We start from the raw sequence: 23,271 nt of genomic DNA, 5'->3' as shown, positions 1-23,271 counted from the left end.
TCCCGGGCTTCTCTCTGATCATCATCAAAGTACTTGGAGGTCACTTGGGCCAGAATTATCATTCCTACTTACAGACCGGTAAACTGAGGCTCAGATAGTTTAATTAGTGTTCTTGAGATTACACAAAAAATTAGGGTAGGGCAGAGTCGGGTTCAGTGCTCTGATTCATAGGTAAGGTTTTTTAAGGACAATGAGGTCATTTTTGAATAGAAGCTTTAAATAGTGTGCTGGTACAGTATGGTCTCTATGAGGTTAGGTAGACTTTAGAGTTAGAAATGTGAACCTATAATAAGCCAGTTCCGTGATTTTTTTTCTAGTTCGATTTGTGGCAAAGATATTTACGGAAGAGGAAGCAAACACTGGGGGTGATTCAGAAAGCAAGGAGACCTTAATTCAAGGAGTTCAGAGTCTCCAGGGTGGTAGTAAAACCAGCACCAGCAAGGTGAATTGGACCAAGCAGAATCCCAAAAATATAACACAGATTGGGTGAAACTGAAGAGTAGGGTAGAGATGCCGGGAGCAGGGGAGATGGTCATCGGAGATGAGGAATGCTGCCCTGGTACCTCTAAATATGTTGCAGGAAGTGATTTTTTTTTGTTTTGTTTTGCATTTTTATTATGAAAAATGTATTCTCAGGAAAATCTGTCAACACCTACTTGTTCCTAGTAGCTCGGGATTTCTGAAATGGCAGGATCCAGGCCTTATTTCTCCAATCCCATAACTCTGTGTCTGATATATGGTAGGCTCTCTGCAAATGTCTGTTAAGTGAAATAAACAAGGAGGCACGTACACGTCTTGGTGAATGACTGGCCTGGGATGGAGCTCCAGGGCACGGTAGTTCGGGGCAAGCAGAAATCACAAAACCAGGTTTCTTCCCATTCAGAGATGCTCTGGGGAATTGTCCTCCATCATTTTGGTCTGGTAAATGGGCGTGGTAATGTGTTCCCTTCCCCGCAGGTGTGGCAGGGCTAGAAAGTTCTAGGGCGGTGAAGCGCAGCGCCCCAGGCACTTACCTGTATCATGTGAAAATGGAAGGGGTTCTTCATCCCTGGGGATTTTCCAGGAAATCTAAATGACCACATTTTAGAGATGTGATGGAAACACATGCGTTGATCATGAGGTTACAGTAGATGACCTCAAAGTTTTGCTTTTTCCCCAATTCTGAAATCCTGCGTCCACTCGGTAATAGAAAGTGCTTAGATAGGTATAAAGCGGGAAACTCATTAAGAGCCATGATTATGTGTGTGCAAGGAACTGTGTCAAGTATATATTTCTGTGATGCTATGAAATATTTCACCCTCTTCATATCTACAAATTCTCACGTCTGCTTTCTTTCTCACTTCCCTCACACCTCACCATCTGTCACCTGCCCTCTCTAGCCCCCTGCTCTCTATGCCTGGGTCTGTCCCGCTCTGAAACCTTGAAGCCATTCTCCCTTCTTGCTACTCTAAAATCCACCGTCTCTTCTACACTAAAGAAAAAAATCTTCATTTGACCTTTCTGCCCCTTTCAATGGACACGCATCTCCTTGACGACTAAAATAGGTCGTTTTATCTTGTCTTAATTTTTGGGCTTCTGATCTCACCACTTCATTGACTCTAAATTTGGGGGGTCACTAATTATCTCATCTTGGCAAAATTCAAATGCCTTTCCTCTAAAAAGTCTAATCCTTTTCTGAATATCTGTTGAATGACATTATTAATAGCTGCCCCATTCTTTCTGCACCTTCTGTTCGCTCGCTGCTTAACATCTCGCTCAGTGCTTCACGGTGCTTGGCCCCACGATGTAGTCCCCGTTCCAGCCATTCTTTGCCTCACCCATTGGTTTCTCTTCTTTCTCCCCTTTGAAGTTCTGGTCCTGCTGTTTTAGACATCTGCTTTGGGAAACCTCACACACTCATGCTTCTAACGCCTTTTTGCTTTTAGGCAGAAGCTGGTTGGATTTACATTTTTAGCCTCCTCCTCTTCTCTGTTTGATTGCTTAAGCTGTTAGCCTCCCCTGGAGAATTCGTTGGTGCTTGAAACTTGCCTTGTTGGAGATAGAAGTCACCATGGCCACCTCCTGCTTCTCAAACAAACCGCCCATTGGCATCAGTGAGAACCCTGTTGGGACGTTTCCCGAAGTTGAGTCATTTTTGAACCTGTCTCTTCATCACCTGTACCTGACTCCTTACCTGATCCTGTTCTCCCTCTCTTTACTCCCATGTTGCCTGTCCTTTGTACATTGGCAGGGAACTGCCCAGGTCTACTCCCTGACCAGACCAATTCTTGGATCAATGCATGCACGTTCAGGCTCCGAGTCATGCTGCCCGTGCTCCTTAAACTTGCCATGATCCCAGCAGCTTCTTTAAGAGAGTTGAGTGAATCCTCATTTCCCAAAATGGTAAATTTCTTACCCTGGCCTCCAAGGCCCTCAGGCGCTCTGCAATGCTGCTTCCTGACCACTCCCACAAGAAGCCCCCCGCTCCGTTCTACCCCACCCAGCCTGCCCCCCCATTCCTCAGTGCCGCTCGCTTATTTCCAACGTTGCCTGAGACCTTCTGTGTATATTTCCTAGGGCTGCTGTAACAAGCACCACCGACTGGGGGACTTAACCAACAGAAACTTATCCCCTCGTAGTTGTAGAGGCTGGAGGTCTGAGAGCAAGGTGTCAGCATGGTCGGTGTCTTCTGAGGCTTCTTTCCTTGACTCGTAGATGCTGTCTTCTCCCCGTGGCTTTACATCCTTCACCTTCTGTGAATGTCTGCGTCCAAATTTCCTTTTCTTGCAAGGACACCAGTCATATTGGATTAGGACCCGCCCACCTGACCTTGTTTTACCTTAATTACCTTTCCACATACAGTTACATTGTGAGGTACTTGGACTTAAGCCTAATGAATTCTGGGGGGAACACCATTCAGCCCATAACGTCTTCTCCTCTCGACTTATCATCTGTTCTTTCATCTTCCTCTTTGTTCTTTCTCTCTATTCCTCACTGTCATCAAAACCCACTGGCCCCATTTCACTGTGCTCCCTGGATGGTCTCCCTAGCACCACCCTATTGGGTCAACACACACAAACGTGTTGCTTTGTGAACATGCTTCTTTGTTGGGTCCTTCTGATGTTTCTCTGCCTCTGACTTGACTGCGAGCCGGGGCTCTGTCTCTTGTCTTTTGAACAAGAGTACTTGAGAAATGCCATTGCTAAGTCCCTGCATATCCCTTCTCAAAGGCTGCCTAACATACCCACTTCCCTGACTTCTCAAGAGGCCTTTCAAGGGGAATGAGTTTTTTCCAAGTGGTAATGGAGAACGTACACACTGACTCTGTTGACAGCAAGAAGGAGGAGGGCTGAGGATCCACACAGATGATGTCCTACTAGCTCACCTCCTTTCCAGGTTGGACAGGCAGGGGAGGGCATCTGGGAAGGAAGCCCTGAAAGTAGTGGTGAATTCAGTGATGTTTCTGCTGGAGACAGGAAGGACCAATATTCCCTCAGAAACTTTGGAGAGGTGCTATTTCTTTGATTTAAGGGGGTGAAAATTCTGGATAAAACCCACTTCTTTTCAGAGTGGTAGTTGGCAGGGAGGCTCATCTTGTTGGAAGTAGAGTTGAGCCCTTGGAGGGAAGCCAGTTGGATCTTGGTAGCCGACCGAAAGGAAGACAGCTGGGTGCCATGTATCAAGAGTGGTGTGATGGCGTGCCTGCCGAGCTGCGGGTAGCATCTCTGAGTGGACTCCTGAGTGAGGGCCCTGGAGCTGGGTTGATGCTGTCAGCCTTTCCCCCTAGTGGTGTGATAGGTGTTTGGAGGCTGTGGCCAGGAGAGACTCGCCATTCACTTAAAGATACACCCACTCCCCCTCTCCTCCCTTCTTTCATCCTTCCATGCTTTCTTCCTCTGCCTTCATCCTTTCTTCTCTCTTCCCCTACCCTACTCTCTCCTCCATTCACTGTCAGGAAGGGCCATGCCAGAAGGGCCCGATCAGCGTGTCATGGCAGCGGCAGAGGCTAGCAGCGCCGGCAGCTTCCACAGTGAGTCTGGATTTTGTTTCTGGGGCCAGGGGGCTGGGCAGGGCAGTCCACACACAGACTGACAGCTTGCAGACTTTGGAGAGGAACTTCCATGGGCTGGGGCTGCTTCCCTCCTCTCCTTCCCTGCCTCCCAGCAGAGGGGCATCATTTCATTTCCATGGAAGTTTCCTGCCAAAGCCATTGATGTGCTTGGGATGTCTCATGGGAGGAAGCATGGTGGGGGGCGGAGGGGCCATAGTCTGCTAAGATTAGGTGCACATCTGGGAGAAGCGCCGGAGTTCAAATGGCTGCCAAGGATTCTGTCCAAGCCTGCGTGTGTGGTGGAGGCTGGAGGCTCTGCATGGACGATGGTTTGGCTGCTTTCTTGCATTTCAGGAAGTGTGACCTTGAGTTTCTAGTACACATTGGGTACCTACACTCCCTTTCAGGAACTGAGAATGCCACACAGGCTCAAGGATCTGCAGAACCAGAGGTCTCCCTGTTGGCCTCAGATGAAGCTTGTCTAAGAAATGTGATGTTTAGGATAGTTATTACAGAGCTCCATGACTGAGTCATCCCTCCGAGTATTGGGGGAAAGTTTTTGCCATCCCCATGTTAATTTCTGTGGTAATTTCTGGCATGGAGATGGACATAATGTGGAATCAGTCAAAGTTCCATCTGTCTTGCCTTGAACATCAGACTGAATTGGATGGCTTCCTTCCACTTTTAGCCTAGGGGCTGTTTTCTTCTGTTTTGGGAATGGTCCACTTGGGAAAATAGAACCACAAAATTTACCTATCCAGCCTTAAAAATCTCATCCAGTCTAGGAGCCCACATGTCCATCTCGAAATGTTTTCCCAAAGGCCAGATGCTGTTTTCAAATATTGACGGGGTGTGAAGTAGTTTATTTTGAAGTGAAAAACCTCCATCTCCGATACGTGATATTATCCTGATGCTGCAGTCTTACGGGCAGGTGCATGGGGATGCTTTTCCAATTTCATTCATTTCTCCTGTGATACGGTTAGGGAGGTAAATTAGGCATAGCTTCCCAAGTTCTATCAGGATCACGTTTTTATAGGTATCTCCTCTTGGCCCTGTTACTAATAATGGCATTACAGTTTAGGATTTTTCAACACTAACAGCTGTGTAGAATTAGAATTTATCAGAACGAACATGTTTGCTAGCCTTGTGAGAATTTTGAAAGCAGGACCATTATAAGAGATTAATCAATCTCTTCTCATGCTTTTAAACATCATATGTATTTCATTCACCTCAGGGTAAAACTCTTGGTTTGAGGAGTTGACGGGTTTAATTAAAGTATCAAAATGGTCAAATTTATTAATTAAATTCAACAACTACTTATTGTTAATCAACTCTGTATATTTGATTGCCTAAACTTGGACACCTCTGAGACTGAAAAAGGGAAGCTATTAATAATTAAATCGATACCACAGGCATAAACTGTTACCTTCCCTGGTAAATTGGGACAGAGTCACTCCATCCATGTATCCTGAGCTAGGGGATACAACTGTGATTAAAACAGGCAAAAATCTCTGCCCTTAATAAGGGAAATAGAAAGTAAAGTAGAATAGATAAGCATGTAAGAAAATAATAGATCCTTAGAAGAAAAATAAAACATAGAAGGAAAAAAGAAGTGTTTGGTGGTAGTAGTGGTGGTGGTGATGGTTGTGTGCGTGCATGTGTCTATGTGTGTGTGTGTGCGCACACGCACACAATTTTAGACAGGGAGGTCAAAACAATGGAGTTGCCGAAAGAATATAACATATTTTAGTTTATTCAGTTGACCTAATTTAGCCAAGGAGGGCTTTCATGGCTTGGATAAAATTTTTCTGAAACAACTCAGATGTAGACATTCTGAATCCAAAGCAAGGCATACTCACAAACTTTGGAAAGACAGAAATTGAGAAGGGAGGGGCGCCTGGGTAGCACAGCGGTTAAGCGTCTGCCTTCGGCTCAGGGCGTGATCCCGGCGTTATGGGATCGAGCCCCACATCAGGCTCCTCTGCTATGAGCCCGCTTCTTCCTCTCCCACTCCCCCTGCTTGTGTTCCCTCTCTCACTGGCTGTCTCTATCTCTGTCGAATAAATAAATAAAATCTTTAAAAAAAAAAAAAAAAGAAATTGAGAAGGGAGAATCAGGTGACCATGGCATTGGAAGCATGCCTTGTCTGCTCAATAGTTAGGTTTCACCTCTGACTGACATGACGGAGAGACTGTCAGAAAGTGAGTGAGCCTAGGGGTGCCTGGGTGGCACAGCGGTTAAGCGTCTGCCTTTGGCTCGGGAATAAATAAATAAATAAATAAATAAATAAATAAATATAAAAAAAAGAAAGTGAGTGAGCCTATGGGCTTCTGCACTTGGCGGAGGGGGAGGGGGCATCTTGTATAAAGCCCCTTAGTCTTTGACTTGCGCTGGCCATTCAGGACATCTTAAGGGCCTTTCTTCTTCCATCTGGTGTCCTCGGGGATGGCAGCTTACCTTCGCTGAGCACCTACACCAGACGCTTTGCTAGGCACTTTGAGTAGGTTAATTTATTTATACTATCCCCATGAAGAAGTTATCATAGTGCCATTTTAGGGAGGAGAACAGCGATGTTTAAAACCCAACACTGGCAAACAGTGGAGCCAGGATTTAAGCCTAGGTGGCTCTAAGTCTAAAATCCTGCCTTAACCAGTTAGTCTTAGCATTCACCCCAGGGTACCCGTTGGCAGGAAGTGGGAGGAAGAAAGGAGAGGTAGGGTTTCCTAGGTTTCCCCAAAGTCCTGCGAATGGGCTTCTTTGCATGGCTGATCAGGAGCAGTAGATATGTTGGGGTGGTTGTGGATGTCTTTGCTGGTGGTGCATGAAGGTACAGCAACTTCTGCTGCTTCTCCGTGTGTCGTTGTGGTCGGGAATGGGGGTAGGCATGGAACATCTGGGGGGCATGAAAGCAAATCTTCCTGTTGTGGTATCCATCCCAGGCAGAAGTGGACGTGGACTTCAGTGTGTCGGTGTTTCTGGGTTTCACGCACGTTGGAAGGAGGGACGGTGCATGGGTATGTGTGTAGATAATAAGGGTGGGGAGAATGCATGCGGAGGTCTGAAGCTGGATAAAGGTTTTCTGACAGGGGCTTGAGTCAAGAGTTGAGTTTGAAGAGAATCCTTAATTTCCTGCCTGCCTTTGTGAATGGAATCCACAGACTGACCACATCCAGTCTTGGGACTGCTATTAGCAAGAAGCAGGATGTCTGGGGACCATATCTTATTATGGCTATACTTCACATCAATCTCACTGTGTAACCTTGTATTTATGTGTCATGAACATTTATATACTTCCCAGAAAAAAAAATTAGGTAGCATCTTATTTTCTGCAGAAGCTTGGTAAGGTAATATGGCAGGCAAACCATCATTTATATGCACCCGAGAGAACTGCTATAGCAAAGTGAAGAATTATTTTGAGATGTCAGTAACCCTCTCCAGTTTGCCTTTTACGCTAAAGGAGAGAGTATTTCCACTTGTGATGCTGTTATTTTCTTGGACTTCTATAACATATTTATCCAAAGGTTTCAATGAACGTCAAGGCAGTGTCTCTTTCAGTGTCACGATACGTGTCGTATAGGTAGAGAGAAGTTATTACTCTGTCATTTACTAAGGGTTTGCTTCATCATCACAGTGTCAGTGTCACTTAGGTATATACTCCAGGCATATGAATGTCTCTCACTGTGGTCTTCCAACTATCGGATTATAGCTACTCATCAAGTCTTGGTTCTTTACTGCCTATGGCCTGTTGTCTAGTTTCCCTCCATCATTTTGCTACTCAGGGCTAGGGAGCAAAGCATCCTTCATCTGCTTCCATGGGGAACTTTCCTCCGACTTATCCCGCTGAGTCTTCTTGTCTTTCTGGCAAAAACAAACGAGCAAGCAAACTACATTTTCTTCTAAGATATGAACTCATCTTAACGTCATTTGGCTTCTCTATTCTACACTCATGCCCCAAGGAGTCCCAGTTGGGAGCAGGGGTAAAGATTGGAAAAGTCTGGTTCTATTTCAAGCTGGCAAGGATATCCCTCCTTTCACTGGTTACAGAAGGCCCACCCTGCTACACACACATACAGGATGTCTCAGAATTCTAGGGAGGGTTTAGTTGCAGCTGGAAGGACGGTGCCCAGGCCTTCGACAGAAGTCTGTGAGAGCACACAGTCACAAGTATGCCCCAGTCCAGAGACCTCCTTAGAAACCTGGTTAGGGATACACCCTTTCGCACCAGAAGCTCAGGGGTGTATGAGCCCAGTTGTGCTGAGGAAGCCGAGAACACTTGCATGCCTGTGCATGTTCAGGGCACACAATGGGATCTTCGGATGAGTGTTCTCACCCCCCTCTGTGTGGTGGTGTGCTTCAGCTACCGCTGAGGTTGTGGGTGGGTCAGGGTGCAGTGAAGTGTCCATGAGCTGGAGAGTGTTCTAACACACACACTAGGACTTTGAGAGTTTCACAGCCCTGACGTTGCGGAATGTGATTTCCCACCTTCCTGTTGCTTCCCAAGCCTTGCAGTTCAAGATGGTTAAGATGGCCTCTTGGCGGGGGAACCTAATACATTGTCCTGTGGGAGATGCCTCTTAATTATGCAGTACCTCATGTCCTTATAGGTTCAGGGAAATCAGCTGCTGTTCCCAGGGCTAGTCCTTTGAGTTCTCACCTGGAGATTTATCCAGAGATAGAAACTCTGCCCTTTAAATGGTAATTAATCTTCAAACTCGTAGCTTTCTTAACATTTTGCTCTCTGATGATCTGAAAATAGAGGTCTCCTATCAGAGAAGGCCCCCAGAGCACCAGGACAGGAGTTTCCTGGAATGGAGTGGAGCTCAGGTCTTCCTGTGAAAGGGCTGAGTGATTCAGAGGGAAGAGGACAATGAAGGAAGGGAATCATTCTAGATGTACCATCTGGGACTGTTCATTAGGAAGTTCTCTCTAGTCTTTGTGATGGGATTCTGTACTCCTCGCTCCAGACTTTATCTTCAAAGTTGGTCACGTCTGTTGGTTTCTGCAACCAAATGGGGACAAATGACTCATGAGAAACCCATTTGTCTGGAAGAATTGCAACAGGACCTCCTGTCTGGGGTTGCTGGAGGGGATCAGATCACGTGAGTTCCACTATCTCTGTTGGCCTGGGTCAGCTGGGTCTCTCTTGAGCATTAGATGGTTCCTCTGATTTTTGTGGCCTCCTCCCATCCTGGCACTTGTGGCTAACCCTAATGGAAAGTAGATGTCTAATGTAACCTCCAGCCCAATGCTCTGGGCTGAAGCAGCCGGCCTGTGGGCGGATGCAGCCATGCAAGGAAAGCTTTCAGTGTAGGTGTTGGTCTCAGAGCCCCATGTTTGTAAGCTGTGTCCTTGTAATGCTTTATGGCTGGTGAAACCCGGGTATGTGGTGCCACCGTACAGGGTGGGAAAGGAGAAAAGGTCACTCTGTGGATGAGAGCAAGCATGTTGCAGTGGGCAGTTGGTTTCTCTCTGGGCCTCTGGGATCTCTCTTGAGTCTTTCTTCTTAAGTTCATTTCTAGAAATAGACATTTTATTCCTAGGGATAGAGACTAAATTGAGAGCCGAATTTTCCAGCGTTATATCAAGATTCTTTCCGCTGCAAGTGACAGAAACCTAATCCAATCTATCCCTAGCGAAAAGGCAATGTACTGTGTTCATAATCACAGAATCTAGATTTAAAACTTATTTCTGGTGTGGCCTAATTCTAAGACTGGACTAAATCCCCGGGCTTAACATACATTGCTCTTTCTCTCCCTCCTTCTTCTCATCTTCACTCAACCTTCCTACCATTCCTCCTTCTCTGTCTGTCTTCCCCCTTTCCTGCCTGAGACCGTGATCTCAGGGAAAGAGACGATAATGGGGAAATAGATTCCCAAACCATCAAGGCTAAGGAATTTTGGAAATTATGATGCTCAAATGCTACAGTGGTTGAGCAGCTGATCTGGGGCCTAGCTGTTCAGTGACAAAGACTTGTCTTCACTGGAGATGTCTCGCCATCGGGGGAACCCCACTGACCAGGCATGAAACGATCAGTGTCATTTGAGTCGGGCCAGGCGTCATGCTGAGAGAAGCTGCCAAAGAAAGACTAAGGAAGCAAAGCCCACGACTGACTGCTTTTTCCAGTCTCTCAATGAGGAGCACCCAAGTTGTCTCGTGTTGTTTTGATGAATGGTCGCCGCGCCTATGTAGTTCGTTACATCTGCAGATTTTGATCTTTCTGAATGAACAATCCCTCTTCAGCTTTTATGGGTGTTTTTATAGAAATAAAGTTCTAGGATTTCTATCACATTTTCCAAAATCTGACACCCTAACCCATCCATTTATATGCCTTAAACCATCCCAGGGAGTCTTCCTTCACCTTGGATGTGCTTAAGAGCTCTGATTCGGTGGTACAGAAGAACATTGGCTTTGGAGTCAGACTAATGGAGGCATGAGGCTTGGATCTTCCACTCTTCAGCCTTTTGAACTCCCATAAGTTGCTTCACCCCTTTCTTCCTTCCTCTGTGCAATGCCGTTGATAATACTAATTTCCACAGCCAAGGCCCACTGGGAGGACTGAATGAAGCAGTGCGTTTCAATTCATTTAGCACAGATCCTGGCTTAGTTTAGGCACTCGGCACGTTGTTCTGTATCCCTGAGACAAGCCTTCCACCTCAACCTTGGAATACTGAAAGCATCTCTTTCTACCTGTTGTGATAAATCCAGATGAGGCCTCAACTGTTCGGGTTACCTACCCGAGACTTGGCCTCGCTCCACCTCTGGGGGACCCACCAGGTGACCCTGAGAAATATTCTTCACCCAGTTTCAGTTAGCCTGAAAACGAGAAGTCCACTTGCTCCAATCCTCCTTCTATGCTTTTGGAGACACGAATGTGTATAATCGAGTAGGAATGCCTTTGAAAAAACCACCCAACTGTGATTACTGGCTTAGCATTTAAGACTTTCTCCTGGGTTCATCCTCAGAACAGCCTTCCCTCGCCTTTTGACCTTGAAGGGGAAGCCAAGAGGTAGGGCTTGTTTATAAGGGAGAAGGAGCAGCTCGCAGCTGCGTGCCTCAGATTATGGCTTGGGATGCCAGATGCTGTGTGGAGGGACAGCTCCCCCATGCCTTTCATCTGAGACTACCCTTGGCTCCCACCCTCTGCTGCAAAGACGCACTCTGGGGCCCCGTTGTAGAGTAACGGGCTGCGTCAGACTCGGGGGTCTCAGAGCTCTAACCTCGCAGCGCTGGGAGGGGCACCCAGAGGTTATCCAGTCTCTGCCTCACCGAATCATAGTACTTTGGAACTAGATGATACCTATAGGCCAACTAGCACAGCCCTTTTCCTCACCCTACCGATTTTACATATGAGACTCAGGGGCCCCGGGATGAGCCAGGTGGTATGATGTAAACCTAAGTCAGAGCCCTGGAGCTTCTGAGTTCTGGCCCGTTGCCCTCATTGGCCTGCCTGCAACACACACATGCACACACACACACACACGCACGCACGCACACACATGCATACACACGCCACTCTGGAAACTCAGGCTGCCCACGTGGGGGAGGGCGTTGAGATGAGCTTTTGTTCAGTGCTCTAGGTATATTGATTCAAAAGAGAAAATTTTGCTTTGGACAATCTCAGGCAGTTTTCGAGCGGAGAAGAATCTTCGCAACCCACTGCTCTGGCTACATAATCATTACAGACGTGAACATGAGAGCAGGAGGAAGCAGACGTTGCCAAAGCACAGAGCAGCACGCTGGGAGCCCTGGAGCAAGGGCTCGGATGGCCTGAGTCTCGGTCTAGTGCTCTTTCCACCCTATTCCGTGGTGGCAGATCTCGCTTGCTGCTTCCTCCCTCCTAGGATGCTTTGAGGCATCTCTAGGCACTGTATGGGTTGTGTGGCTGGGTTAATTAATACCCCTTTCCTAGAATTGCTCAGGGGATGGGCTAACTAGGAACCCCTGATGCATAAAAATAGTAGTGGTACTAACTTATGTCTATTAAGCACTTTGCAGTTCACAGGGGTCTCAGCTGCTATGATCACCCATCTGCAGGCTGCCCTGAGAACGTCATCCCACCACATTTTCCAAGTTGAACCCCTCCCCCCCTTTTAAGTGAAGGGTGAGGGCTTGTATCCACCCTTTCACATTCGTGGTCCGGCCAGAGATCCAGCAAGTGACCTATGAGTTCTCTCCTCCCAGGTGCGAGGGAACTTCCTTCAGAATTAGAGGGTCTTATTTCATGACTCAAAGAAGAATCCCATTTTCCGTTGGGTGTAGCGGTGCACTGAATTCTCCAGAAAGCGTTGGGTGTGTGAGAAGGCGCTTAGTGTTTGCTTCTCCTGGCCCTAGTCGGAACTGCTCTAGACTAGTTAGCGGTGGACAGCGAGCTTGGCTGCAGCTCAGAGAAGCTGGATAAGGCAGCCTCTCGTGGAAGGAGTGGCGTATTTTTTTATGTCCTGTCCCATGATGCTCTTCCAGCTTTCCTTTGCCCGGGGACTTAGCCATCCACGTAGGGGCAGGCTTCTGTCGTGGTGTGTATTGTTTGCTGAAGTAATTAAAATATGCAAAGTGTTCCCTGTCCCCCATTTTGCACTTCTTCCCCAGCTACTTCTGGCATTTTCTGTTGGCAGTTAATAAAACAAAAGGGGGGCCCAAAGGCCCGCGTCTCCCTCCAGCTAGAATGATTAATTCGGAGTGGTCTGGAAGTTGTAGATTTTACCTCTGGCTACAGCCGTGCCTTTTTGGCGGATCCGTTCAGCCTGCTCTGAGCACTTTGAGCGGGGGCTGTGAATGCTTCGTGAAGGCACAGGGCAGGTGGAAGGAGGGAGCAGGAAGGGGGCAAGGGTCTGGTTCGTTGATCATCACAGCACAAAACCGGAGGAGACTTCTCCTTCCTCAGGGTAAGCCTACATGGAGAGAGCTATAGCCAAGGACACCGGAAATTTACTTCCTAATCCAGCCTAAATGTTTACTACCACCACGTACCCCATCCACCCTCACAAGAGATTCAGCACCCCCTCCCTTCTAGAGGATGCTTCTCGCAAATATTATTTGTTTGCTGGAGCGAGCGTGGCTCCCTGTTTTGGTTCACGTATACTATGCCTGATGCTTTACGCGGGTCGTTTTGTTCAATCCTCATGGCCATTTCAGGAGGTGGATAGCAGACGGGAAGACTGAGGCTCAGAGAGGTTAACTGATTTCCTGAAGTGTCGTGGCTATGAACTTGTGGCTCTGTGTTTGTCAGTGTATCACGCTGTTATCGGGCCCCTACTGTAAGATCTGCTTAGGGGCGCGTTGTCTTCTGTTCCCGTTAGGGGGACCTGTTTTTGCACCGACCAGCTCTTCTAATAGGACATCTTGCCCTTGCCCTGAGTAGAGTGCGCAAGGTTCATTTTTTGCCAGGAGCGTCAGGCCTTGCCTCAGTTTACCTCTCCACCGGCCCAGACACACAGCTATCTGCCTCCTTCCAACCTGTGGCCCAGACAGATGAAAGATACACAAACCACATCATACTCCTGGAATCATCACAATGAGGGATATGGGGAGACCGCAGCTGGCAAAACGTCTTTTAGACACAGTTAAGAAGCAGCCCCTCGTGGTGACAGGTGTCGGATCAGGGCAGAAACCCCTGTCATTGTAGGAAATAATGCTCTATGCTAACACTGTCAAGAGTCATTTCTTTTTTTTTTTTTTTTTAAGATTTTATTTATTTATTTGAGATGGAGAGAGAGAGGGCGATCCTAGGACGCAAGGCTCGTGACCTGAGCCGAAGGCAGATGCTTCACCGACTGAGCCACCCAGGCACCTCTTAAGAGTCATTTCATACTGTTGACTATGCTTTCTAAACCGTCTTTCATTAGTCAGCCCTCCCAAAGTCTCTCCGAGGTACATGGAGGCCAAGCTCAGCAAAAGGGGGCTGTTTTCAGCCGCCTGCTTCCCGGGCAGCTGATGTGAGGCCCCAGCAGGAGCTGTGCATGCGGTTTCTCCCATGATTGCAGCATGTGGTCCCCATCGCAGACTTTGCAAGTGGCAGGTCCCCTGTGCTGGGCTGCTGGGATCTTAGAATTGGAAAGAAACGTTTTCCATTAAGAAAGGCAAGCAGTCCAGCTTCTCATCCCAAGCTAAGAGAGGTGGGCACGAAGCCTAAGCTTATTTAGAGATGGGACCTCACCGGCTAGCGAGGGAGAACATTTTGTCACTTATTGGAAAAACTCTTTTTCCACCATTGGGGCAAGTCAGCTCTGGTCACCACTGGGCTCGGGATTGGCAGATGATGTCATACTTTTGTAGGATGGTGACTAAGGAATCCAATTCTGTCATCTTCAGGCTGATGGGTATTCAATCAATAGGAAGCACTTTTTGTTACCAATGTCACTGAGAAGATCACTGGAGGAAACAATTTACAGCTCCGTCTGCCTTTTGAGGAAAAGGATCCCGTCTTGTTCTTTGCTTTTTAAATTCAAATCATCTTGTCTTTCCTTCTTTTTCCTGCCACTGAGGCCTAACACAAAGGAAATGAAGTCATTGAACTCCGTCCATAGAATATGCTAAGAAGCTCAGTCTTGTCTACTCTGAGACATGCATTCGCTGCTCTCTCTGGGTGTCGAAACCTTGCTTTTGTAAACAGCCAAATAGTCCAAGCATCTGAATTGGCAGCCCCACTGATCCTGGAAACCTGTTCCCAGTGCTTAGATGTGGAATCGTCCTGAACCCACAAAACCCATCAGGAGAAGGATTTGGAGTAGGGCGAGGGATTCACTTCTAGCTTGGCCTCTGCCTACCCTGGACTTGCTGACCTTCCATCCCTGAGCTGACTTCCTCATCCATAATTCAGAAATGGTATCTCATTGTCGTAAGGGTCACTGGGCAGAACTTTTCCAAGTTTCTGGAGAAACGGGAAGTGCTGTACAGTACACATAAAGACTGAGAAATTAGCACCTTGAACATGCTACGTACACGTATGTGCATGTGAATACGAAAACCCTGCATGCTTGTTTCATTTAATATCTCGCTGAATTTCCGTACACGTCCTATGGAGTTTGTTATTTTACACGTAAGAAAGATGAGTCTTCCGGAGGTTAAATAAGTTCCCTAAGGTTGCTTCGCTAGTGAAAGGCATTGGCTAAGTTATAAACTGTCCCCTTTGTTCCTTCAGATTGTCTGTTTCCTTATCCTGTACATACGTTTGCAATATCAGTCATAGTATTTTTTTAGACTTTTTTTTTTTTTTTTTTTTGGCATTGAATATCGAGCAAAGCCAATCTTGTCTGAAAGAGAGTTTCTTAGGTTTGGTAAATAAGTCTGAATCTAAATCAACACCTTGGGAGCACAGCCAAAGCCAAACAGGGTACATTAAAAATCTAGATTTATCACAAGAAGGCTTTATTCGCCCGTTTTCCTTTACCTATTAATGTCTGGCAAGCACTCGGGGTTTGGGGGGATCAGTCTAGATCCAATGTGATCCAAGGATCTGAGCTGAAGTAAGACGTCCTGCTTCGTTCGGTGCATTGAGGTCTTTAAACAACATCACTATGGTTCGTCTCCACTGGAAGATTTGAGTACAGCCAGGAGGCTCCATGTCTAGGCATCTGTAAAAGAAAATAAGGGCAAGTTATTTTTCAACCTATATCTTTGCACTTGCACTGTCTGCTCCGTTAAAAAAATATATATATTGCTTGGGGGCAATACAGGACAGTGAGGTGTCTGAATGAGGGCCAGCATTTAGACGGGATTTAGAAAGGGGAAAACCAAAGGGGGAGTTATCGAAGGTATGTGTTCCTGGGCCTTCCATCTGAGAACTTGCGTCTGGCAGACGCAGCTCCAGGTAAGAGAATTGGGGAGAATCACAATGGGCCTATTTATCCTCGAGGCTCACACTGCAAAACAGCTTGGCTCTTAAACTCCTTGTATTTTTGGAAGACTCCAAGGGTTTTTCCTAATCCTGGGGCTAGAGGCTCAGTCTGAAACAGCCATTCCACTGACATTCTGCTAAATGGATGCTTTTTTGCATAAACTGTCACAAAGCCCGGCTCAGAGGGAGCCACGCTATAATGACGGCTTTGTGAGCCTGTCTGCACCTTCCCCCCAGAGAATCCCAACGGCCTCCTAGACCCGGGGCTGAGGTCTTCAGTTTGTGTCTACAAGAAGCAAGGTTATAGCTTGTCCTACTATACCGGGAGGAGGGAGGGAGGCGAAAAGAAGGCAAACAGTTCTGCCTTATGAAGTCAGAAGTCAGATGTCACTATAGAAAATCTCAGGGTTTCATCCATGAAATTTCTGTAACCGGGGTGAAGCCACGGACAGACGTGCATGTCTGACGGTGCTCACCCACAATGTAGATTTACGTCCGATGAATATTCAGACTAATATATCCCTAAGGCGTCGCCCACACCACTGGGGAAACAGAGTTCTACTGGGTGACCCAGGGTCCAAACACAACAGGATGGGCACGAAGAAGCTATAGACCTGAAATTTAAACTTCCTACGACTCAATCCGTGTATTTTTGATTTGCATCCCTGTGTGTGTATATGCTTTTCTCCAGGAATACATTTATTGAAAACAACGTAACTGCAAACAAGAACAAGACTCTAGGGGACTTGCATTGCATTTACTGTTCTGAGTGACCTTGGGCAAGTCACTGCCTCTCTTCCAGGCAAGGTTTTCTTGCCTGGAGGCAGGCTAGGTAATTTCCAAGGCCTTTCCCAACTGTTTATGTTCCTAAGCTACAGCTTTAGCATTGAATCTCTCCTTTGGAGCCCTGGATTCTGACGAGTGTGGGATTTGGGGACGTGGAGCGGGTGCAGTTACCGGGTAGGGCTGGTCCCCCAAAGAGCACCCTGGAAGGAATACATGCCAAAGTGGCATGCCTGGGGAATGGGCCAGCGGGGCTGGGCAGAGGGGGGGAAAGCTGGTTGGAAATACAATGTCTGTAATTCAGAATAGCCAAGTGGGGAAAATGAAGGGAGAGTGGACCAGGGACAGGAGGAGGGTGGGTGGAATGGGGACGATCTGCAAAGGCAGACTGCCATTTCTATGGCTTTGGCGGCCTCCCTCATATGTGGGGAGGGAGCTATGAAGAGTGCCCAGCTGTCAGGGTGGGGGAGAGGCCGCGAGAAGGGTTAATTCGGGAAGGACGGTCATGCCATTCGGAAGTCTGGAAGCCATCAGCAGAGTGCATCAACTGGTTTAGGGTAGAACCGCTTATTTTTGCTGTCTTGGGGACAGGATACATTCGAGGAGGACGTTGCATCTTTCCTCCTACGTTTAGGCCATTTATTTCAGGAGGTGTCGGAGGGAGATCGCACCAGCTACGTGTGATCAGGACATGGTCGACAGGCCTGTATTACTGACTCTCTCCACCTGCGTGTGCAATGACACGCACGTGTGCATCTAAGTGTTCCCCTTCCCGATACATGGGTGTATGGATTTGCGTGCTAAATGTAGCAAATACTCGAGTGCAGCCCATGTACGTGAAACCCCAGGCTCTCACGAGCAGTGATTCTAAAGACTGTAGTAGCGGATGCTGGGCTGCCGCTGGGGGCACGTTCAAGGTGACTCCCAGCCTTGGCTGGTGATTCGCTTCGGACACGCAGAGCAGAGGGGAAGAGGCAGAGCCACTGGGGCATGAGGGAGACCAGGAGAATTTCCAGGGGTTGGAGAGTGCACAATGCTGAGGTTTCTGTTTTTTTCCTCATGCACATGGAGATTCTTCTATGTGCTGAGACATGCAATCAAGAAAGATTAAAACTGAACAAAAAAAAAATGACACCAACGATAAACGGCAGTCGTTATGATTAAGCTGTTCGCCATTAACGTGCATCACGAAGCTTTTACAAGTCTTCAGAAAGCTACTACTGCCCTTTCCACGGACTTTAACAGACTTTGACTTGGCCCATACAGCTTAGTGATCCCGGAGGTAGCTTGAATCCTTCCATTCGTTCCAGAAATATCGCGCCCTGTGAATCGGTGTCGGCTCACCTTTGCTGCGCCGTGGTTTCTTTATCTGGAAAATATGGGTCACTTTGTCTCCTTTATACCTTGTCCGAGTCGCGCCAGCAGAGCTGTTTTGAACTTCTGGGAGAGAAGCGGGCTTCTGTGTGGTCTTTGTAACCCACCAGCTGCCTCCTTTTCTGTGTAATGAGATGCAGAGAACTGCGGGCCCTTCTAGAGCTCAGAGTTCCTCTTTAACCCAGAGCAGTGGGATCCGTCTGCCTGCAGGGGAGTGGGTGTCTCTTTCTGTGGAAAAGAGCAAGACAGTGCCTTGTTCAGGGAAGACGGGAGAGGAGAGGCGGCTGTGCCGAGGTGGGCGGGGGGGACACCCCCCCGAGAAGAACTCCGTGCAGCGGGGCATCCTGCCCTCAGTGGAACTGCAGCCTGAGATCCTCCTTCAGGTCTTCACACCTGCAGTCCCGCTACTCCTGGCCCCCAGGGCAGGGTGGGGAGCGAGGGCTAAGGACTTAAAGAAGTGGGGTTCGGGGATTTGGGGCAGGCACCCCTGGCTGGAGGTGAGGCGGCTACTCTTTCTTCCCACCTTTTGCATCCCCTCGCCTTATACTGCTGACCAGGATGGGTGGGATACCGCCCCGAGGAAGGACAGAATTGAGGCAGAGAGACAAGACTCCAATCTTCACACCGCTAGGAGCTCGGTCTCTGGACCTGTGGTCTTCAAACCTTGATGCCCCTAAAAGAATTTTGAAAAATCACCTATGCGTGGCTCCCCACACCTTGTAAGTTGCTATGTAAAATCTTCAATGTAATTTCAAATAGTTGCAAACAATGCCGTTTCCAGAATATTGTAAATATTGGCATTAAAAAAATACATAACTCCTGTAATGTATCTAATGAACTTTGAATACCAGAGCAATTTGATACATCATCTGTTAAACACATGAACAGTGCTCAGTCAGTTTTACATGGTTCCTTCTTCTTCCTGAATTTATGTTTTCATTCCAGTTACCCTACCAAATTTTATCCTTATGTATTATATTTTTATGCATGGAAGCCTTTTATTGGCCACTCTATCATAATTTAATATGACAAAAATATGTATGAAGATTTAAATTTAATTTTTAATGTCTGATAGCCATTAGTTTCTAGATGGTAAGAATTTTGGGATTGAGTTATCATTACAATTATTAGCAATACACAGCAAGTAGGCAGCGGATCAAAGTAACGCATTTATATCACAACTTTGATGAATACGAACGATAGGAAATATGATGTTTTTGGAAATGCATCGCCTACATTTTTCCATTAGTCCATAATGACTATTATTTATTGCTAAAGTAAGGAAGGTTCAGGATCAGTTCTATTCCTGTTTTTTATTTATGTAACTACAAGAACTGAGAAACGTTTACACTAAACAAATAAATGGCAAGGAAAGCGTTTTGTTACAGCACTGTGACTCAGTTCTTTTAACAATTGGTTGTCTATTTGCCTCAAATCTCATACTGGCGTCTTATCAAAATTTCTTTTTAGTCTCCACTTAGCTGATCATTCTTTTAGGTCTGTCCCCCTTCAATTGTTTGAAAAGAATTGGAAATGACTCGATGTGCAAAAGGATTTGCTTTCTAGCCAGTAGAGACATTCATTTTCAACACCTGTACCAGTATTTCATAGGGTTTATTTATTTGTACTCTGTAGGTTTTCTCCCCTGAGATTTAGGATGAGTGAGAGACTTGTGTTTCCTTTTGAGAGTGGCAGGTGTGTATGTGTGTGTGTGTGCGTGCGTGCTCACGGTTGGGAAAGGGGATTGCTGGGCCACAGTGGGTGCTCAGTCCATGTTAGAAAAAAAATCTGTATGGGAGTTTAGGACCAGTGAAATCCTTCCACGCTTTCCCTTGCCTGGGTACCCACTGGAAAAAACTGCACATGTCTCCAAAGTTTTGTGGCTCCTGGATGGGAACCACTTCAGTGGACACTGCAGTCTCTCCCTGCCTGTTACACTGAATGGGAATTCTAGGCTCTTATTCTGTATGGGGTGAGGAGTCACCCAAGATAAATGTAAAAAATGCACCTTCCCTACTGAGAATAACAAAGGGTGGAAATATCAGTGGGGGGCTGGGTAGACGAACTGTGGCATGCTCAGGCACAGTGGGGTCCTACGTAGCTGTAAAGGAACCAGTACCCCAGAGAAAAAAATGTAAAGTACACAACAGGTATGTTACTTTTTATCTAAGAGAATGAAGAAAATGAATATAACCTGTATTTTCCTATGTTAAAAACAATAGAAGAATAAACTAGCATCATACCCAAAAAATGGTTACCTAGAGGCAAGGAAGAGATCAGGGTGGGGGGAGTGGGCAGAGATGGTTCAGACTTGGGTTTCCCATACTTTGTTGGTTTTAGCTTTGAAACCGTGGGACAGTTTTCACATCATTATAAACATTTAAATTTGTAGAATTGAATCAATTATGCAAAATAAAAAGCAAAATGAAACACATAAGCCTAACTGTATATTAAGTATATTCTATATATTTTATAAACATATATTAGGATAAAGCAACTATGTAATATTACTAATGGAATCAAGATTTTCAGCGTAAGAAAAAAATACTGATACAAAATCAAAGAGGTGAAGTGAAAGCTCTGTAATCCTTAATTTGAGTTGGAAAAATCAATATGAACTCATGATGTATTTTCTTTTAAAAGTTTTTCCTAACTACTTCTATTATAAACACCTAGAAATAATGACCAACCCAATAGCAATGAACACTCCTGACATCCATAGCATAGCCTCTAAATACTCCGTTGTCTGCCCAAAGGTATACCCAAATAGTTAATGAGGGAACTTTTTTCCTTTTAGAAGATTTCCGGCAAGTATATGCTAGAATTAGAATGCCACCCTTCTGTCGCCGCTAATGAAATAGTGGGTCTGGCCAGCGATCACCAGTGTCTGCTGTTAGCTTAGGTGAAAGAGGATGTTATGGTAGATGACCAGGCTGACATCTCGGGGATCCTTGCTAATACGGGTGGTGGGAGGTGTCCTCCAAGGTAGTGTAATCCAAAGATCTCCAAGTGCTTATTTTCTTTGCAGAATCATTTCTTGGAATCCTTGCCTTATTCCTGTATGTCTCTTGTTTCAAAGCTCCGCCTTCACAGGTCTTAATGTAACTCGAGAGTTTGGATCATTGGCTAGGATGTCTCAGGCAGTGCCTAGGCAAGTTACCTTATTTTCATCTGTGAAATGGGGACAATAGGGAATTCAATCATATAGGATGGGATTAAATGAGGGGTACGTGGCCGGTGCTCAGCGTGCATTCACTGGTATTACTCTTAGGAAGACTATTATGTCAGCCCATTGCTTGTCTGGTTAGGTTTTAACACGGGATGTAGATTTTTTTTCCTGGAGGAAAAATCAGTGTAGGCTAGGTAGGTCTTTATGGGGAATATGGAAACCAGGAAATTAGGTTTGTGAGGCTGCCCATGAGCATGTAAGGACACACATAGTAAATAGTCATTGCACTTTACGTGTATACTATTACATTTAACAATACTCAGTGGGATTTTGCATACCTCATCTTACTTTAAGAAGGGGTGTTGCTTGATTCCTATGTTGAAGATGAGAAAATAGAGCTTGAGGGCTTGTCTAAGGTCACATCACAACCCAACGCTTCTGACTCCCAGTTTATTGCTCTTTTTGTTATGTTACTGGCCTCTTGATATATTTTAGTCCACTTCTGGAGGAATGCCTGATAAATTTCACCCACACTGGTGGTGAACATCTTGATAAAATTTTTCGTACTGGGGTCCCTGCAGTCAGTTAATACCCTTCTAATACTTTTATTCCCAAACACTTAAGCTCATCAAGGTTTACACCAGCACACTTGAATGACTCCCTCTTTGTAAATTTGGAGATTTCAGTCTGGAACACTTCTTCTGAATTGCGTATAAAATCATTAAATGAGGCAAACACCAGCATCAATTTGGAGGAATCCATGACTTAAAATTTTTCATCAAGAGGAATGATTCTGTATTTTATTTTTTTCACCAAGAAACCAGGTCAAATAAGCTATTTCACAAAATTCTATCACAAACATACTTTTTCTTTACAGAACATCATCTTTTGATACAGAACTTACATAAATTAGGTCCACTGGTTTTCCTTTTTTTGGATGTTTACTTTTTCCTTTTATAGTTTTTAAACTTCAAATGTGATACATGATCATGATGAAATTATAAACAGCATAGAAATACATATAAGTGGGATTTCCTCCTTGGTCAGTGCTCACTCTCACTTTTTTCTCCAGAAGAAATATTAGTTTAATGACTCTATTTCTGGATCTTTTTCTGTGCATTTACAGACTTCTGCATTATTCCCTTTTAATGTACTTGCTTATGTATACACATTTCTACATGAATTAGAATGCTTATATATATGTATATATATATTAATGTCTTGTGTTTTCATTTAATGTATCCTAGACCTACTTACATATCACTACACATACTCCACTACATTCCCTTGAACCTCTACAAATAAATATATAATGATGGACAAATTGTTGCCCTTAAAAACAATGAAATAAACATCCCTTTCAACCACTTATTTTTGCTTATAAGAGCAAATATTTTCTAAGACTCCTAGAAGTAAAATTACTGAGTTACAAGGCACTCCACATGTTCAGTGTGGACGGACCCAGCCACGCTGCCCGCAGATAAGGCGCTGTGTGCGGGGACACCTCAGAATAACTGTATCCTCGTACCTTTTCAAGCACTAGGTAGTATCAATCTTCTCAATTTTCCCCATATGACATCCAAACTGTGTCTCTTTGTTGTGTTGATGGGCATCTGTCCATATGTTTGTGTTCCTTTGTAGCCCTTTTGTGGATCATCTGTTCTATCCTTTATTCATTTTTTTTTTGGTTGGCTTGCTTTTTTAAGACTAATTTAAAGGAACAGTTTATGATATATGGATTTTAATTCTTTGTTACATATATTGAAATATTTCCTCTGTCATTTGTTTTTTAACTATACTTATTTTGTATTTTGCCATGCAAAAAGTGATTGGTTTTTACAAGTTGTATCACTAAATCCTATCCTTTATGGCTTCTTGAACATGTGTCTTATTTAGGAAGGCCTTCTTCTCCTGAGTTATACAGATACTTTTCTAAGTTTTCTTCTAATATTATTATTGTTTTGTTTTTATGTTTAGCTCTTTAATCCATCTGGAAATGATTTTTGTATATGGTGTGAGGTAGGTATCTAAGTGTACTTTTCAAATGAATAGTTCATTGTCCCAACACTTTGATTACTAACC

At 45.5% G+C, this 23,271-nt stretch overlaps 1 protein-coding gene across 2 annotated transcripts in view; it reads left to right on the top strand.

Annotated features, from left to right (window-relative positions):
- Positions 1–23,271, top strand: part of NTRK3 (neurotrophic receptor tyrosine kinase 3) — a 367,569-nt gene that overhangs the window by 335,928 nt on the left and 8,370 nt on the right. The window contains exons 16-17 of one of the 2 annotated variants that reach the window (XM_040642772.1): positions 3,935–4,009; positions 23,167–23,208. The exons of the other annotated variant lie outside the window; for it this stretch is intronic. Of the exons in view, the coding sequence (XP_040498706.1) occupies positions 3,935–4,009; positions 23,167–23,208 (117 nt within the window). The remainder of the gene's footprint in view (positions 1–3,934; positions 4,010–23,166; positions 23,209–23,271) is intronic. 2 annotated transcript variants of the gene reach the window in all.

The sequence above is a fragment of the Ursus maritimus genome, unplaced genomic scaffold, assembly GCF_017311325.1.
Source record: "Ursus maritimus isolate PB19 unplaced genomic scaffold, ASM1731132v1 scaffold_27, whole genome shotgun sequence".
NCBI classification, from domain to species: Eukaryota; Metazoa; Chordata; class Mammalia; order Carnivora; family Ursidae; genus Ursus; species Ursus maritimus.
The sequence above is the reverse complement of the archived record's forward strand: the minus strand, read 5'-3'. Positions and strand labels throughout refer to the sequence as shown.